General features: G+C 46.0%; 2 protein-coding genes across 3 annotated transcripts in view; one reads left to right on the top strand and one right to left on the bottom strand.

Moving 5' to 3' along the window:
- The window catches only part of rsu1 (Ras suppressor protein 1), a 42,182-nt gene extending 39,843 nt beyond the window's left edge, over nt 1-2,339 (bottom strand). Inside the window, exons 1-3 of one of the 2 annotated variants that reach the window (XM_080514772.1) lie at nt 2,278-2,339; nt 1,544-1,715; nt 896-946 (exon numbers count right to left, since the gene is read on the bottom strand). In XM_080514772.1, the coding sequence (XP_080370898.1) occupies nt 896-946; nt 1,544-1,652 (160 nt within the window). In that variant the 5' untranslated portion in view covers nt 1,653-1,715; nt 2,278-2,339. Of the gene's footprint in view, nt 1-895; nt 947-1,543; nt 1,787-2,277 lie in introns of those variants that run through there. The other variant, XM_080514771.1, reaches the window with a different exon arrangement.
- An 842-nt stretch (nt 2,340-3,181) lies between these two features.
- On the top strand, nt 3,182-18,070 carry trdmt1 (tRNA aspartic acid methyltransferase 1). Its single transcript, XM_080515047.1, has 11 exons — nt 3,182-3,296; nt 5,226-5,335; nt 5,826-5,902; nt 7,849-7,920; nt 8,256-8,321; nt 10,019-10,088; nt 10,362-10,445; nt 12,371-12,660; nt 15,541-15,598; nt 16,924-17,053; nt 17,866-18,070. The coding sequence occupies exons 1-11, from the start codon at nt 3,233-3,235 to the stop codon at nt 17,964-17,966; spliced, it is 1,122 nt and encodes a 373-aa protein (XP_080371173.1). The 5' UTR covers nt 3,182-3,232; the 3' UTR covers nt 17,967-18,070.
- Nucleotides 18,071-19,067: the final 997 nt, after the last annotated feature.

Genomic DNA, 19,067 nt, shown 5'->3' on the forward strand with positions numbered 1-19,067 from the left:
TAAAGGAAGCATCAGTGTTTCCTAGGCTAAATGAGGCTCTAAAGGAAGCATCAGTGTTTCCTAGGCTAAAGGAGGCTCTAAAGGAAGTATCAGTGTTTCCTAGGCTAAAGGAGGCTCTAAAGGAAACATCAGTGTTTCCTAGGCTAAAGGAGGCTCTAAAGGAAGCATCAGTGTTTCCTAGGCTAAAGGAAACATCAGTGTTTCCTAGGCTAAAGGAGGCTCTAAAGGAAGCATCAGTGTTTCCTAGGCTAAAGGAGGCTCTAAAGGAAACATCAGTGTTTCCTAGGCTAAAGGAGGCTCTAAAGGAAGCATCAGTGTTTCCTAGGCTAAAGGAGGCTCTAAAGGAAACATCAGTGTTTCCTAGGCTAAATGAGGCTCTAAAGGAAGCATCAGTGTTTCCTAGGCTAAAGGAAGCATCAGTGTTTCCTAGGCTAAAGGAGGCTCTAACTGAAACAACGAGCCTCCGTTTCTTTGCTTCTTGAGAACTCAGTCAGTCCTCATCATGGCCGCTACACAAAACACTTGTGGGTTCAGTGACAGTCAACAGATCAGGAGTTAGGAGGGACATTTTGGACGTACCCAGAGAGAATGTGTGACGCGGCATTTTAACTTTTCAACTGCACAACTTGTTTCTTGCTTCAAAAGTTTTCAGAAATACATTTTTCTGAACCGTTTCAGTAATAACTGAGAAAGTTTGTGTTTGAGCCGTCACGTTGGTCTGGTTCGACCTGCTGGAGCCGACACACTCCAGGTGGATCTGCGGGTCGTGTCAAATAAGTTTTAGTAAAACCCCGGGGACGTAAACGTGGCCTTCAAGGAGTGCCGGAGCTGAAAACTGTGCGATGCTGCAGACGAACGAGGCTGGACAGCCTGAAGGAGCCTGGAGGTCACTGACCTGTGAGCTTGTTGTGGCTGAGGACCAGCTGGGTGATGGAGGACAGAGTGACTGGAACACACAACACAACATGGTCAGCACAATGAAGCACACTCTCTGCACAGCTGGAATCAGGAGAAACTCGCCCACAGAAGAAAACTGCTCAATCGTCATCACACCTTTTAATCAAAATTCTCTCAAAGTGAATATTTATAATGAGAAACATCTGGACTCCCGCTCCTCAGACTTGGTGTTGTGCCCAAAAGTGACTCCCGTCCCGGGAGCAGCTTTTATCAGGAATTACAGCCATAAAGTAAAAATAGACTCAACTGTACCGTGCATGTATATTGTTAATGGAAGAGATACGACTTCTATGATTTCTTTATTTTATATGTAATCCATTGGGAAATCATCTAGTTTACAAGAGCGAACAAGGAAAACAGACAACTAAAACATAAACATTAATTACTGACATTTACTATTTATTTTGCTTTTGTATAAAAGAAACATGAGACTTTCCCAGAGACGTGTGTGTGTGTGTGTGTGTGTTCTGGCTGTAAATCTTGGTAAAAGCCGCTGGAACAGACGGGAGTCTCTACCGGACCGGACCCTGGAGCTCCCGCGGCCCCCGGTCCGGGTGAAGAGAGAGCGGCGGCAGCAGCAGCTTACACAGTCCCGGGACGTCCAGCATGTTGGAGATGCCTCGGTCACACATCTCCACCTCCGGGACGTTCTTCTCTCGACTCTCCTCCACGATCTTCTTCAGAGACTTGGACATTTTCTACTGACTCGGCGTGGAAAACTCCGCGTGGAACAGCAGCCGCCACACAGAGACGACAAACTCAGCGGCGGAGACAAGAAACACTCAGTTTGGTTGTAAAACTCTCAGAAAGCTCACACCCAACCGGAAGTGTCCGCTCTCTGACGCCAGCCATACATGGACACTTCCGGTTCCTGCATGGCGCCACACATAGAGCTATAGTTATAGAGACACGTGACGTATGACTATTAGAACATACATAGAAATATAACTATAGATGCAACTAAGAGACATAACTACAGAGACACAGACATAGACATATAACTATAGATGAATCACATAGACACATAATTATAGAGACAATTATAGAGAGATATACCCATAATGACAGAAACATAGACACATAGCCATGGAGACAAACACAAAGACATATAACTATAAATACAGTGAGATCGACATTTAACATAGAGACAGACACATAGATATATAATTTGAGAGCCAAAAACATAGACATACAACTATAGGGACGTCACATTGACAATTACATGTAGAAACAATTTTTACTTTATTAATTTATTTGAATGGTACAGTGCATATTAATGAACAGACATCTAGTGCTGTAAATACACCAGATTTAGCTCACAGGTCATTTCCATCTGCAGTCCCATGGGGTAAAACCGTCCCGCCGAACACAAACACACCAAGTTCAAACCTAGCGTTTATGTCGATGGACTGACCGTCGGTTTTTGCTGTAAACTGTCGGACCTGGCATCCTGTGAGCTAAACGCGTGAACTTATTGTGGGTTTTTGCTGTAAACTGTCGGACCTGGCATCCTGTGAGCTAAACGCGTGAACTTATTGTGGGTTTTTGCTGTAAACTGTCGGACCTGGCATCCTGTGAGCTAAACGCGTGAACTTATTGTGGGTTTTTGCTGTAAACTGTCGGACCTGGCATCTTGTGAGAGAAACGTTGTGGACTTATTGTGGGTTTTTGCTGGAAACTGTCGGACCTGGCATCGTGTGAGGGAAACGTTGTGGACTTATTGTGGGTTTTTGCTGGAAACTGTCGGACCTGGCATCGTGTGAGGGAAACGTAGTGGACTTATTGTGGGTTTTTGCTGGAAACTGTCGGACCTGGCATCGTGTGAGGGAAACGTAGTGGACTTATTGTGGGTTTTTGCTGGAAACTGTCGGACCTGGCATCGTGTGAGGGAAACGTAGTGGACTTATTGTGGGTTTTTGCTGGAAACTGTCGGACCTGGCATCGTGTGAGGGAAACGTAGTGGACTTATTGTGGGTTTTTGCTGGAAACTGTCGGACCTGGCATCTTGTGAGAGAAACGTTGTGGACTTATTGTGGGTTTTTGCTGGAAACTGTCGGACCTGGCATCGTGTGAGGGAAACGTAGTGGACTTATTGTGGGTTTTTGCTGGAAACTGTCGGACCTGGCATCGTGTGAGGGAAACGTAGTGGACTTATTGTGGGTTTTTGCTGGAAACTGTCGGACCTGGCATCGTGTGAGGGAAACGTAGTGGACTTATTGTGGGTTTTTGCTGGAAACTGTCGGACCTGGCATCGTGTGAGGGACAGCGCGGCTCCATGGAGGCTCTGCGGGTCGTGGAGCTGTACAGTGGGATAGGAGGGATGCATTATGCTTTAAAGGGTAGGTGATCTTCATCCAGGTGAATTACAGCTTGACAGTCATCTTTCTTCTGATGTGGTCGATAGTCCAGCGGGTTCCCGGACACACGAGACTTCTCTAGTCACTCCCAGTCGTTTACCTGTTGACCATCAGGAGCATGAACCTGTGGCAGAGGAAGACCTCGCCATGAATACATGAACACCAAAGAGGAACACCTGATTATTCACTTTCAGCAAAATCTGAATCGTGTTACTAACTGCTTTAAATAAGTGTTATCAAACGATTAAATAAAATGAACTCATTTCCTCCAGTTTTACCTGTTTGGTGGCTCCTGGTCAGCCACCATGGCAACCTGCTGAATTACTTCTGTGGTCGTTAAATTCATCTTTACAAAGTAAAACAAAGGACTTTTACTTTCTCAATCAGCCTTCAGGTAACTTTTTATAGTGAAACTTTCTGCCTTAATATTATTCCCCTCTGTATTGTGCTGGAGAGGAGTCACTGAGCTGCTCTGGAGTCAATACTGCTCTGAGTCACTGTGCTGCTCTGGAGTTGCTGCTGCTCTGGAGTCAATACTGCTCTGAGTCACTGTGCTGCTCTGGAGTCAATACTGCTCTGAGTCACTGTGCTGCTCTGGAGTTGCTGCTTCTCTGGAGTCACTGTGCTGCTCTGGAGTCAATACTGCTCTGAGTCACTGTGCTGCTCTGGAGTCACTGTGCTGCTCTGAGTCACTGTGCTGCTCTGGAGTCACTGTGCTGCTCTGGAGTCAAAGCTGCTCTGTTGTCACTGTGCTGCTCTGGAGTCACTGGTGCTCTGGAGTCACAGTGCTGCTCTAGAGTCACAGTGCTGCTCTAGAGTCACAGTGCTGCTCTGGAGTTGCTGCTGCTCTGGAGTCACTGTGCTGCTCTGGAGTCAATACTGCTCTGAGTCACTGGGCTGCTCTGGAGTCAATGTGCTGCTCTGGAGTTGCTGCTGCTCTGGAGCCACTGTGCTGCTCTGGAGTCAATACTGATCTGGAGTCAATACTGCTCTGAGTCACTGTGCTGCTCTGGAGTCACTGGTGCTCTGGAGTCACAGTGCTGCTCTGGAGTCACTGGTGCTCTGGAGTCACAGTGCTGCTCTGGAGTCACTGGTGCTCTGGAGTCACAGTGCTGCTCTGGAGTCACTGGTGCTCTGAGTCACTGCTGCTCTGGAGTCACTGTGCTGGTTTAGAGTCACACTGCTGCTCTGGAGTCACAGTGCTGCTCTAGAGTCACAGTACTGCTCTGGGGTCAGTGCTGCTCTCGAGTCACAGTGCTGCTCCAGAGTCACTGTGCTGCTCTGGAGTCAAAGCTGCTCTAGAGTCACTGCTGCTCTGTCATGGTGATGCACCCAGAGACGTTGCTCCGGTAAGGGAGTTAAAAAATAAACGGTAGTAAACAAAACTGCGTTCATTATGTGAATTTTTTTGACATTTCAAATCATTTAATTAAATTAATGCATTGTTTTTGACAGCAATCGTGTGTGTGTGTGTGTGTGTGTGTGTGTGTGTGTGTGTGTGTGTGTGTGTGTGTGTGTGTGTGTGTGTGTGTGTGTGTGTGTGTGTGTGTGTGTGTGTGTGTGTGTGTGTTATTATAATAATAATTAATGAGTGCTCACTACTTGCAGGACTCTGATAGATGGATGTAATTTTGTTTGAAAGTTCACAATGTGACGTTTTCTCAGTGTGTACTGACTGTGCAGCAGTTTGAGTTGTTGGTTTCCATGCAGCCTCACTGAGCTCCTGCTCTGCTCCCTGCTCTCCTGCTCTCCTGCTCTCCTGCTCTAATCTCCTGCTCCCTGCTCTGCTCCCTGCTCTCCTGCTCTGCTCCCTGCTCTGCTCCCTGCTGTCCTACTCTGCTCTTCTGCTCTGCTCCCTGCTCTCCTGCTCTGCTCCCTGCTCTCCTACTCTGCTCCCTGCTCTTCCTCCAGACAGTGGAGTTTCTGCTCAGGTGGTCGCTGCAGTGGACATCAACCCCACAGCCAACCTGGTCTACCAGCACAACTTCCCCCAGACTGTCCTCTGGAACAAGACTATTGAGGTAGCTCTCTCTCTCTCTCTCGCTCTCTCTCTCGCTCTCTCTCTCTCTCTCTCTCTCGCTCTCTCTCTCACTCTCTCGCTCTCGCTCTCGCTCTCTCTTGCTCTCTCTCGCTCTCTCTCGCTCTCGCTCTTGCTCTCTCTCTCTCGCTCTCACTCTCTCTGTCTCTCTCTCTCGCTCTCTCTGTCTCTCGCTCTCGCTCTCTCTCGCTCTCTCTGTCTCGCTCTCTCTGTCTCGCTCTCTCTCTCTCTCTCTCTTTCTCTCTCTCTCTCGCTCTCTCTCGCTCTCTCTGGCTCTCTCTGTCTCTCTGTCTCTCTCTCTCGCTCTCTCTGTCTCTCACTCGCTCTCGCTCTCTCTGTCTCTCTCGCTCTCGCTCTCTCTGTCTCTGTCTCTCTCTCTCGCTCTCTCTGTCTCTCGCTCTCGCTCGCTCTCTCTCTCACTCTCGCTCTCCCCCCCCCCCCTCTCTCTAATCCTGGTGTGGTGTGTATTTCAGGGAATATCTGTAGAAGTGTTTGACAAGCTGTGTTTTGACATGCTCCTGATGAGCCCCCCCTGCCAGCCGTTCACCAGGTACGTCTGCTGAAGTACTGCTCATGTTCACAGAGGGAACTTTGGTTTGGTGCATGCTGGCAAGTTTTTATACAAATGTTGTAAAACTTCACACAACAATGTTGAATCATATTCAATTCAATTTGTAATTTCACCAAATACAACCCAGTCAATTCACGGCACTTTTACAGAGAAAAACCCAACATGACTAAGTAGGGCTGCGCGACATATTGGATGTACTCCATGTAACGCGGTTTGTTCTCTGTGTGATATACACAATAACCATATTGTGAATATTTGTGTATTGAACTGTAGCTTTTAGCCGCAGGTATTAAATTGATGGCTGCAGACAGCAGCTCAGAGACAAAACGAGCACTCCTACAGTATGGTGCGATGCAGTACAGTACGGTACAGTGCAGTACAGTATGGTACGGTGCAGTACAGTATGGTACGGTGCAGTACAGTACGGTACGGTGCAGTACAGTATGGTCTGGTACAGTACAGTGAAGTACGGTACAGTATGGTACAGTACAGTGCAGTATGGTACGGTGCAGTACAGTACGGTACGGTGCAGTACAGTATGGTCTGGTACAGTACAGTGAAGTACAGTACAGTATGGTACAGTACAGTGCAGTATGGTACGATACAGTACAGTACGGTACGGTGCAGTACAGTATGGTACGGTGCAGTACAGTATGGTCTGGTACAGTACAGTGAAGTACGGTACAGTATGGTACAGTACAGTGCAGTATGGTACGATACAGTACAGTACGGTACGGTGCAGTACAGTACGGTACGGTGCAGTACAGTATGGTACGGTGCAGTACAGTATGGTCTGGTACAGTACAGTGAAGTACGGTACGATACAGTATGGTATAGTATGGTACAGGATGGTACAGTACAGTATGGTACGGTGCAGTACAGTGAAGTACGGTACAGTATGGTACAGTACAGTGCAGTATGGTACAATACAGTATGGTATAGTATGGTACAGTACAGTATGGTACGGTACAGTACAGTACGGTATGGTGCTGTACGGTACATCCCATCCTCTTCAGAGCAACGTCATACAGCGTACCTTAGCAGAGTACTACGGAAGCCGAAGTGTTCAGCTGGCGGTGTGGCGGTGTGGCGGAGTCCACACTCAGAACTCTGCAGCCAAGGCCTTAGTGACTCCAGCCTACGGTCCAACGCCTCCCGTGTGGCGGAGGGGGAACCTGCAGAACCAGAGGAGGAACCTGCAGAACCAGAACCAGAGGAGGACGAACCTGCAGAACCAGAGGAGGAGGAAGAAACTGCAGAACCAGAGGAGGAACCTGCAGAACCAGAGAAGGAGGAAGAAACTGCAGAACCAGAGAAGGAGGAAGAAACTGCAGAACCAGAGAAGGAGGAACCTGCAGAACCAGAGGAGGAGGAGGAACCTCCAGAACCAGAGGAGGAACCTGCAGAACCAGAGGAGGAGGAGGAACCTGCAGAACCAGAGAAGGAGGAAGAAACTGCAGAACCAGAGGAGGAACCTGCAGAACCAGAGGAGGAGGAGGAACCTGCAGAACCAGAGAAGGAGGAAGAAACTGCAGAACCAGACTGAAAAAAGAAAACACTTGGACCAACTTAACTAATTACTTCATTTGGTAAAACCTAAAAGAAGTTCTTTATACTTAAGTTAATGTAATTAGATTAAGATCAAATTTAAGGAAATCAATTATTTGAAGTTCTAAGAACTTGATTCATTTAGGTTTTACCAAATGAAACAATTGGTTAAGTTGGTCCAAGTGTTTTGTTTTTCCAGTCTGGTTCTGCAGTTTCTTCCTGTGAGAGACTTCTTCCTCTCCACCGTCACTCTGGTGCTCGTGTAGATCCGTTGGGTTTTTCTCTGTTAAAAGCTGCTTGACTTGATGTGTTGTATTTGGTGCTTTATAGATAAAGTTGGATTGAAGTCCGTGGTGGATGTTTTGTGTTCTATGCAGGCTTGGACTTCAGGGGGACGTAACAGACGCCAGAACCAAGAGCTTCCTCTACATCCTCCACCTTCTGCCCAGGTCTGCATTCCTCACTCGCCTCAGTAGGTTAGGAAAAGTTCTGGAAATGCAGATGCCATAATAGAAAACTAGGGCAGATATTATAATATATATGTATATTATAAGATATTATTTTCAATATAATGAATTACTGTCGGTCAACATGTGTTTGTATTGTATATGTCTTCTATATTAGATAACCTTCTTACTGTGTGTGTGTGTGTGTGTGTGTGTGTGTGTGTGTGTGTGTGTGTGTGTGTGTGTGTGTGTGTGTGTGTGTGTGTGTGTGTGTGTGTGTGTGTGTGTGTGTGTGTGTGTGTGTGTGTGTGTGTGTGTGTGTGTGTGTGTGTGTGCAGGTTGCGTAAGCGGCCTCGCTTCATCCTGCTGGAGAACGTAAAAGGCTTTGAAACATCTTCTGCCAGGTAACCACACAGATTGCTCAGTTCCATCCAACACTGTGTATATGTGTGTGTACATATATATATATATATATATATGTGTGCGTGTGTGCGTGCGTGCGTGCGTGCGTGCGTGTGTGTGTGTGTGTGTGTGTGTGTGTGTGTGTGTGTGTGTGTGTGTGTGTGTGTGTGTGTGTGTGTGTGTGTGTGTGTGTGTGTGTGTGTGTGTGTGTGTGTGTGTGTGTGGCTTAAGGGTACGGCACTAAACCGGTTCTGATCATATTTATCAGACAGGTTCCATTTTGTTCATGTTCACGATAATTCCTCAGTCCAGACTGAGGTTAAACATGGAGTTCCACAGGGTTCTGTCTTAGGTCCTATACTTTTTACTTTGTACATGCTTCCTGGGGGGAATATCATGGGGTTCCACAGGGTTCTGTCTTAGGTCCTATACTTTTTACTTTGTACATGCTTCCTGGGGGGAATATCATGGGGTTCCACAGGGTTCTGTCTTAGGTCCTATACTTTTTACTTTGTACATGCTTCCTGGGGGGAATATCATGGGGTTCCACAGGGTTCTGTCTTAGGTCCTATACTTTTTACTTTGTACATGCTTCCTGGGGGGGATATCATGGAGTTCCACAGGGTTCTGTCTTCGGTCCTATACTTTTTACTTTGTACATGCTTCCTGGGGGGGATATCATGGGGTTCCACAGGGTTCTGTCTTCGGTCCTATACTTTTTACTTTGTACATGCTTCCTGGGGGGGATATCATGGAGTTCCACAGGGTTCTGTCTTCGGTCCTATACTTTTTACTTTGTACATGCTTCCTGGGGGGGAATATCATGGGGTTCCACAGGGTTCTGTCTCCAAATGATTTTTGATCATTTATTAACTTTATGTGTTTACACAATTACTTTAGGAGTTGTTAATGAGTAAATGACAGTTTACCTCCATTAACAATTTAAATTTTTCATAAATTATTCCAGTGATATTGCAGTAATCTAATGCTAATAACTAACCATAAATCCAACACTGTATTGTATTTGGTGATGTACAAATAAAATTGAATATAATTGAAACTTCCCTCAAGACACTTTTCTATTAACTCCACTAAATGTGATTTATAGGGGGGTTTACATGAGCCACTGCAACCAAACACCACCACCACTGTTTGTGTTTTTCTTTCAATTGAAAGCGCTCCAGGCTGTAATGACGGAACAACACAGGTGGCAGCAAGAAGACATCGTTCTTCTTTAATGGGACATTTACTTGCTATCGTTCATGTTGCTGAACCTGTACCTTCTCGGAACACAATCCAGTGGCAGGAAGGAGAGGGAATCAAATTGAGCCCTGTGGAACTCCTGATGAAAGAGAGGAGGAGGATCCAGAGCCAGCGAGGCTCACAAATATGATTCAGTCTGCCAGAGAGGACCCAAACATGAAGGTGCTGCCACCAGGGTGTCCGAAAAAAGGAGAAAACCAGAGAAAAAGATGTTGTGGGATTTAAAAGCAAACTGGAAAAACTCTTAAATAGTTAGTTGTTCTGACTTTCTGTCTGATTATCTCAATGAAACGGTGGTTTTTCTTCACATGCAGGTTTGCACCACGGATTATTAAGTGGAGCCGCTGCTCAGATGAATCTATGTGCAGTTTGTTCCGTTTGTACCACAGTTGTCCTGAGTTTTTCTCCTCTTGTGCTCATTTCTTGTGTTGATCAGGGCGTGTTTGGTGGAAACCCTGAAGGAGTGTGGATATGTGTTTCAGGAGGTCATGCTGTCACCCACCAGTGTAAGAGACGGTTTACGCACAGCCGGCCTTCACAACATTAAAATATCTGTTTCAAAGAGCTTTTTTAGCTTATAGTTTGCAGTAGTTTTAAACTGTGCTGTTTAACATTGAGGGTTTTTTTTTTTGACCAATCAAGCACAGACGGTCCTTCTCGTTCTCTCGTTGCCTCTCACTAAACACATCAGAACCCCTGGCAGCTCCCTGGTCCCCAGAGGAAAGGCTAGCCTGGATCACATCAGACTGAGCCTGTCACTTTTTATTTTCACTCTTCAGGTTGGAATCCCAAATTCAAGAATGCGTTATTTCCTGCTGGCTAAACTTTCCACAGACACCAGGACCAGTGGATTTTCTGCACAGGTGACAAATATCTTTTGTATTGAGTTCTTCAAGTAGTATCTGTGTCTTTGGATGTATATAGATGTCATCTGAAATAATCTGAATGCATGTCATTGAAAGAGTCACACAAAGATTTAAAGTAGCATGAATTAAAAAAAAGTGTGGAAGTCAAGCCAAGGCTATTTTACAATTAATCACCTTAAACTCACGCTCATTCCTAAACATCCACACCTGTTCACACTTCTTAAACAAGTGTGTTTATTAATTTTTTCAAAATAATTATTCACAATACAAAAAAAAAACAACACAGGTGCAAAACAAAACTGTCACAATAAGGCTCATCTTAAATGGTACAAACATCACAGGGCAGCAGCATGTGTTATTTACAAATTCCAAAATATACAAAATCCATCATCTCACTTGACGAAAAGCATTTCAAATATAAATAAAAGGAGCGGAAAACAAAAAACAAAAAAAACAAAAACAAGCAGACGTATAATAAATACATGGTAATTACATTTGTTGATGGCTTACATACAGGGGGAACAGGCCTCCAATGCTTTCCTCCCCTCCAAGAACACCATAAAAGATCTCCACATACTGTCAAAGATTAGATATTTACCCTTTAACGTGAAGGTGACTTTTTCAAGTGCCAGGGAGTCTGATAGTCCTGCAAGCCAGACACTGGTACTTGGTTTAGTAGTGGATTTCCATGACTTTGCTATAGTGTATTTGGCTTGTAACAGGCAAAAAATAATCATAGATTTATTTGCCTTGTTAAGGCTAAGGTTTATCGGACAAATACCAAGAATACAAAGTTTGGGGTCTAATATTAGTTTTATACCTGTAACCTGCAAAATCATATCCATCACCTCAGTCCAAAAGGCCTGAATCAATGGGCAGTCCCATAGGCAATGGTATAGTGTGCCCACTCTACCACACTTGTAGCACGTGTCAGGGTAATTGGGGTTGAATTGATTTAGTTGAGTTGGTGTTACATATATTCTCATTATCCACTTGTACTGAAGTAGTTGAAAATGAGAATTTATTGTTTGCGTTTGAGATTTTAAGCAAATCTTTTGCCAGTCCTCGGTGGAGATTACTGAATTTAGATCCTCACACCATGCCAATCTTTTCCTATCTGAGGAAACCTTTCAACCTTCCATGATTGATGCATAGAAGCTTGAAGTCAAACCCTTCCCAGGATGTTGATTTGTTGCTATTTCTTCTATAGGGCTGAGTGTAGGTAGAGATAAAGACTTCTGTAGCTTAAATATATAGCTTCTTATCTGCAGGTATTTGAAGAAGTGGTTTTGTTGAATGTCATATTTTTGTTTCAAGTCGACAAACGACAAAAGAGTGTTGTTGTCAAATAAATCTGCAATTATACTAAGACCTTTGTTTGCCCAAATTTTGAAGCCCATATCTTTTTGGCCAGGTTTAAAATCTCTATTGCCCCAGATTGGTGTAAATCGGGATAATACAGGTCTCTCACCTTTATGTTTATGAACCTCATACCATACTAGAATTGTGTTTTTAACAAAGGGGTTAAGTGTTAACGCTTTTAATTCTTTTCATTTAGCTGAGTATAGGTATGAATTGAGTGGTAGAGGGGATGACATATTCCTTTCCATACTCATCCATGACTGTGGCATTTTTTTGTTTACCTGTTCACACTTCTGTTGTCAAAAACACCCATTGCACCGTGATGCTCAATACACTGTGTACAAGATAGATACGTTCTGTTTCCACAATAAGATTTGAAGCTTTGGTTGCAGTTATTACAAAGTCCTGCAGAAAACTTTTTATTTGTGTATCGATGATAAATGAATATTTTATTCCACTTTTTAAACAATAAAAACAGTGTCATCATACTGGGCAATGTGGTAATATTGACGTGATTAATGTAGTGTTGTGTTTTGTGAGTGATGGCTGAATGTTGTCAGGTTCCAGATGTTGTCCCTCAGCCGGGCTCCTCTGGACAGTCCAGCGGTCAGCCTGAAGCCTCGTCTCAGGAGCATCCTGTCCTGTACAAACTGGAGACGCTGGTGGACGTCCAAAGGAAGAGCGCTCAGGACAGCAACGAGTCCGTCCGACAGATTCGGGACTTCCTGGAACCGCAGACGGACTTGAACGTCCAGCAGTACCTGATTCCTCCCAGAACTCTGCTGCGCTACTGCCTCCTGCTGGACATTGTCCAGCCGTCCTGCAGACGGTCGGTGTGCTTCACCAAAGGGTGAGTTCAGCTCCCGCACTCACTCACCTGCATGTGTTGGACGAATCATCATCTTTATCTTCACTTCTGGAGTTTTCTGCATCTCAAATTCTTTTTTTTTTTTTTACTTTTTCATTTAAATTTTTTATAGCAATAATAATCAGAAACCGTGCTAAACAAAACTACAGAGGGGCATCTCCAGTATGCACCTTTTTCTTTCTCAGCCCATTTAATCTCGTTGTCACGTTCCTGACAGGCCTTCTATTTCTTCCAGTTTCTCTCAAATGTGTGGCCCATACTGTGTGACGCTGATGTTCTCAGTGCGCCACTGAAATAAAATAAATAAATGGCATCCTTCACACGATGAAATAAAAGTAAAAACCTTGACATTTGATTGATTAAAGCTTTGGGTCTCTGACAGCGCCGCGATGCAAACCCACGTCACAAACAGCCTTCATTGGACCTGCTCAACTTCCTCAAGCCCGTTTCTAGATGAATCCACATGAGAGCGACTTGTGCTGCCAAACGTCTGTGTCGTTGGGCAGAAGTTTATCTACATGTATAACGTTGTCTCTGCTGTGATGTGTGTTGGATGGAGGAAAGTGAAGATGAGCATGTAGAATCCTGTGTCGTTGTTAAACACATCCAACATCAGTTCACTGGTCGGCTAAATAACCCGAGTAGTATCACCAGGAACACTGAACGACTGTAACAGTGGTTTGGTCCAGGAACCAGGAGACGGACTGTAACAGTGGTTTGGTCCAGGAACCAGGAGACAGACTGTAACAGTGGTTTGGTCCAGGAACCAGGAGACGGACTGTAACAGTGGTTTGGTCCAGGAACCAGGAGACGGACTGTAACAGTGGTTTGGTCCAGGAACCAGGAGACAGACTGTAACAGTGGTTTGGTCCAGGAACCAGGAGACGGACTGTAACAGTGGTTTGGTCCAGGAACCAGGAGACGGACTGTAACAGTGGTTTGGTCCAGGAACCAGGAGACAGACTGTAACAGTGGTTTGGTCCAGGAACCAGGAGACGGACTGTAACAGTGGTTTGGTCCAGGAACCAGGAGACAGACTGTAACAGTGGTTTGGTCCAGGAACCAGGAGACGGACTGTAACAGTGGTTTGGTCCAGGAACCAGGAGACGGACTGTAACAGTGGTTTGGTCCAGGAACCAGGAGACAGACTGTAACAGTGGTTTGGTCCAGGAACCAGGAGACGGACTGTAACAGTGGTTTGGTCCAGGAACCAGGAGACGGACTGTAACAGTGGTTTGGTCCAGGAACCAGGAGACAGACTGTAACAGTGGTTTGGTCCAGGAACCAGGAGACGGACTGTAACAGTGGTTTGGTCCAGGAACCAGGAGACGGACTGTAACAGTGGTTTGGTCCAGGAACCAGGAGACGGACTGTAACAGTGGTCTGGTCCAGGAACCAGGAGACAGACTGTAACAGTGGTTTGGTCCAGGAACCAGGAGACGGACTGTAACAGTGGTCTGGTCCAGAAACCAGGAAACAGACTGTAACAGTGGTTTGGTCCAGGAACCAGGAGACGGACTGTAACAGTGATTTGGTCCAGGAACCAGGAGACAGACTGTAACACTGGTCTGGTCCAGGAACCAGGAGACAGACTGTAACACTGGTCTGGTCCAGGAACCAGGAGACAGACTGTAACACTGGTCTGGTCCAGGAACCAGGAGACAGACTGTAACAGTGGTTTGGTCCAGGAACCAGGAGATGGACTGTAACAGTGGTTTGGTCCAGGAACCAGGAGACGGACTGTAACAGTGGTTTGGTCCAGGAACCAGGAGACAGACTGTAACAGTGGTTTGGTCCAGGAACCAGGAGACAGACTGTAACAGTGGTTTGGTCCAGGAACCAGGAGACGGACTGTAACACTGGTCTGGTCCAGGAACCAGGAGACGGACTGTAACAGTGGTTTGGTCCAGGAACCAGGAGACGGACTGTAACACTGGTCTGGTCCAGGAACCAGGAGACGGACTGTAACAGTGGTCTGGTCCAGGAACCAGGAGACGGACTGTAACAGTGGTCTGGTCCAGGAACCAGGAGACGGACTGTAACAGTGGTTTGGTCCAGGAACCAGGAGACGGACTGTAACAGTGGTCTGGTCCAGGAACCAGGAGACGGACTGTAACAGTGGTTTGGTCCAGGAACCAGGAGACAGACTGTAACAGTGGTTTGGTCCAGGAACCAGGAGACGGACTGTAACACTGGTCTGGTCCAGGAACCAGGAGACGGACTGTAACAGTGGTCTGGTCCAGGAACCAGGAGACGGACTGTAACAGTGGTCTGGTCCAGGAACCAGGAGACGGACTGTAACAGTGGTCTGGTCCAGGAACCAGGAGACGGACTGTAACAGTGGTCTGGTCCAGGAACCAGGAGACGGACTGTAACAGTGGTCTGGTCCAGGAACCAGGAGACGGACTGTAACAGTGGTCTGGTCCAGGAACCAGGAGACGGACTGTAGCAGTGGTCTGGTCCAGGAACCAGGAGACGGACTGTAACAGTGGTCTGGTCCAGGAACCAGGAGACGGACTGTAACAGTGGTCTGGTCCAGGAACCAGGAGACGGACTGTAACAGTGGTCTGGTCCAGGAACCAGGAGACGGACTGTAGCAGTGGTCTGGTCCAGGAACCAGGAGACGGACTGTAACAGTGGTCTGGTCCAGGAACCAGGAGACAGACTGTAACAGTGGTTTGGTCCAGGAACCAGGAGACGGACTGTAACAGTGGTTTGGTCCGTACGCATCTTTCAGGACCTTTAGTGCTTCAGCAGCCTTTATCAATGAGGCCCCTGGTCTCCTCTGGGCCTCCTGCAGCTCCTCTAATCACATTAATATTGATTGTTAGAATGCTGACTATGTTTCTCCTGGTTGAACAGCTATGGGAGGTATGTGGAGGGAACCGGCTCAGTTCTGCAGTGTCATTTGGAAACTAAGGTAGGTTTTAATTCCACCAGAGATATTCACAAAAACAAAAATGTCGAGAATCTCTTTAGAAATGATATCCTGATATGTTAATCTAGGTAACAGAGATATCCTAGTATGTTAATCCAGGTTAACAGAGATATCCTGGTATGTTAATCCAGGTTAACAGAGATATCCTGGTATGTTAATCCAGGTTAACAGAGATATCCTGGTATGTTAATTCAGGTAACAGAGATATCCTGGTATGTTAATTCAGGTAACAGAGATATCCTGGTATGTTAATCCAGGTAACAGAGATACCCTGGCATGTTAATCCAGGTAACAGAGATATCCTGGTATGTTAATCCAGATAACAGAGATATCCTGGTATGTTAATCCAGGTAACAGAGATATCCTGGTATGTCAATCCAGATAACAGAGATATCCTGGGATGTTAATCCAGATAACAGAGATATCCTGGCATGTTAATCCAGGTAACAGAGATATCCTGGTATGTTAATCCAGATAACAGAGATATCCTGGGATGTTAATCCAGGTTAACAGAGATATCCTGGGATGTTAATCCAGGTAACAGATATACCCTGGCATGTTAATCCAGGTAACAGAGATATCCTGGTATGTTAATCCAGATAACAGAGATATCCTGGTATGTTAATCCAGGTTAACAGAGATATCCTGGTATGTTAATCCAGATAACAGAGATATCCTGGGATGTTAATCCAGGTTAACAGAGATATCCTGGCATGTTAATCCAGGTAACAGAGATCCTGGTAGGTTAATCCAGGTAACAGAGATCCTGGTAGGTTAATCCAGGTAACAGAGATCCTGGTATGTTAATCCAGGTAACAGAGATCCTGGTAGGTTAATCCAGGTAACAGAGATCCTGGTATGTTAATCCAGGTAACAGAGATCCTGGTATGTTTATCCAGGTAACAGAGATCCTGGTATGTTAATCCAGGTAACAGAGATCCTGGTATGTTAATCCAGGTAACAGAGATCCTGGTATGTTAATCCAGGTAACAGAGATCCTGGTAGGTTAATCCAGGTAACAGACATATCTTGGTATGTTAATCCAGGTAACAGAGATCCTGGTAGGTTAATCCAGGTAACAGAGATCCTGGTAGGTTAATCCAGGTAACAGAGATCCTGGTAGGTTAATCCAGGTAACAGAGATCCTGGTATGTTAATCCAGGTAACAGAGATAGTACAGAGGTAGGAGTATTGTAGTACAGGCTGCAGAGCTCATTAAAAACGCCTCTGGATTCATTATTTGCAGCTTCCACTGGGTTTGATTGTTGAGAACTTGTCAGGTGACGTCAGTGTTTTGAACGTTGCAGGTCCAGAGTGCGTTCACAGGTTTGGAGCTTTGCTCTGAAGAGCAGAAACTCCAGCGACTCTTGAACCTCCAGCTCCGATATTTCACTCCCAGAGAGGTGGCCAACCTCATGGGCTTCCCTCAAAGCTTCTGTGAGTCCACTTCTTTTAAATGTCCTCCAATATGAAGACACAATCACAAACTCTCCCGGGTTCACAAGAGACACTAAGCACAGTTTAAACACGGGTTGTTCACATCACTTTTCCTAAACTGGTGTCCTCTTGTAAACCTTTCAGGATGGATCTTAGGCTGCCTCTTAGACCAGTCAGGCCCCAGTATGGAGGCATTATTGAGGCAAAGCTATTTGTCAGTGTGGATGTGTGGAGTTCATCCGTCTGTCCAAAGTGACATTTGTCAGTGTGTAAACAAATCTGTCAACTGGAATCTGCAAAAGTCCTCTCAAAACCTGTCTGTCTGTAATTAGGTTTTCAAATGTGTGAATAGAAAAGAGTGTGTGTGGAACAATTGTTTACTATGGCCTGCGCAGACGGATCCTCAGTCATCATCACTCATAAGAATTAGAGGCGTCGCCCTCCCAACACCTCGGTGCCTACAGAGAATTTCCTGTTCAGAGGAAAGTCGCAATTCTTATGTCTTTAGGTTGTTCATGAGTATTTCACTTTTGTATTTGTTGGCAGTTAGGTTTTTAAACACACCTTTGATGTGTTTCAACAGCGTTCATCAGGAACATTGTTGTTGTTCTGACTGTTTTTGCACTGATTCCTTTGCGCACATGGGCCAGCACAGTCCACCAAGTCAACGCCCTCGCTGAGAAGTCAAAACCCCAGTGTTTAATTGGAAGATTTCTGTTTCAAGTTTCTGATAGCAGTTTAACATCTGGCAGCATCTGTGCATGAGTGCATCTTTTGATCTGAATGTTTTTCAATGTGTTTTCTGTGTGCAGCCTTTCCGGAGCAGATTTCCACTCGTCAACAATACAGAGTTTTGGGAAACAGCTTGAATGTGGTCCTTGTTTCAAGACTCCTGCAGCTGCTTGTTTCCTAACGTCAATGCTCACAACACACTGATGTTTCAACTCACCTGTTTATAACATTTTATTTGAATTTGAAAGTGTTCTGTTTGCTCCAGTTTTTCGATTTGAAGCTGTTTTCCTGGCTGAAATATCACAGAAAATAAAATTGCTGGACAATGACGATGCCATTCCTCTCAATCCAATTTATTCAAATAAAGACAGTCGGGGGGAGGAGCTCAGTCACCCTTAGAGATAGGGTGAGGAGCTCAGTCACCCTTAGAGATAGGGTGAGGAGCTCAGTCACCCTTAGAGATAGGGTGAGGAGCTCAGTCACCCTTAGAGATAGGGTGAGGAGCTCAGTCACCCTTAGAGATAGGGTGAGGAGCTCAGTCACCCTTAGAGATAGGGTGAGGAGCTCAGTCACCCTTAGAGATAGGGTGAGGAGCTCAGTCACCCTTAGAGATAGGGGGAGGAGTTCAGTCACCCATAGAGATAGGGTGAGGAGCTCAGTCACCCTTAGAGATAGGGTGAGGAGCTCAGTCACCCTTAGAGATAGGGGGAGGAGCTCAGTCACCCTTAGAGATAGGGTGAGGAGCTCAGTCACCCTTAGAGATAGGGGGAGGAGTTCAGTCACCCTTAGAGATAGGGTGAGGAGCTCAGTCACCCTTAGAGATAGGGGGAGGAGCTCAGTCACCCTGAGAGATAGGGGGAGGAGCTCAGTCACCCTGAGAGATAGGGGGAGGAGCTCAGTCACCCTGAGAGATAGGGGGAGGAGCTCAGTCACCCTTAGAGATAGGGTGAGGAGCTCAGTCACTCTTAGAGATAGGGGGAGGAGCTCAGTCACCCTTAGAGATAGGGGGAGGAGCTCAGTCACCCTGAGAGATAGGGGGAGGAGCTCAGTCACCCTTAGAGATAGGGTGAGGAGCTCAGTCACTCTTAGAGATAGGGGGAGGAGCTCAGTCACTCTTAGAGATAGGGGGAGGAGCTCAGTCACCCTGAGAGATAGGGGGAGGAGCTCAGTCACCCTTAGAGATAGGGTGAGGAGCTCAGTCACCAGGAGGAGCTCGGAGTAGAGCCGCTGCTCCTCCACATCCAGAGGAGACAGATGAGGAGGCTCGGGCATCTGTTTGGGA

This window comes from Blennius ocellaris, assembly GCF_963422515.1.
Source record: "Blennius ocellaris genome assembly, chromosome: 19".
Taxonomy (NCBI): domain Eukaryota; kingdom Metazoa; phylum Chordata; class Actinopteri; order Blenniiformes; family Blenniidae; genus Blennius; species Blennius ocellaris.

Excerpts from the sequence above, each read along its gene's own strand:
- trdmt1 (XM_080515047.1), top strand. The coding sequence starts at position 3,233 with ATGGAGGCTCTGCGGGTCGTGGAGCTGTACAGTGGGATAGGAGGGATG. Across the intron at positions 5,903-7,848 it reads CCCTGCCAGCCGTTCACCAG|GCTTGGACTTCAGGGGGACG; the intron begins GTACGTCTGCTG and ends TGTTCTATGCAG. Across the intron at positions 10,446-12,370 it reads CCAGTGGATTTTCTGCACAG|GTTCCAGATGTTGTCCCTCA; the intron begins GTGACAAATATC and ends GAATGTTGTCAG.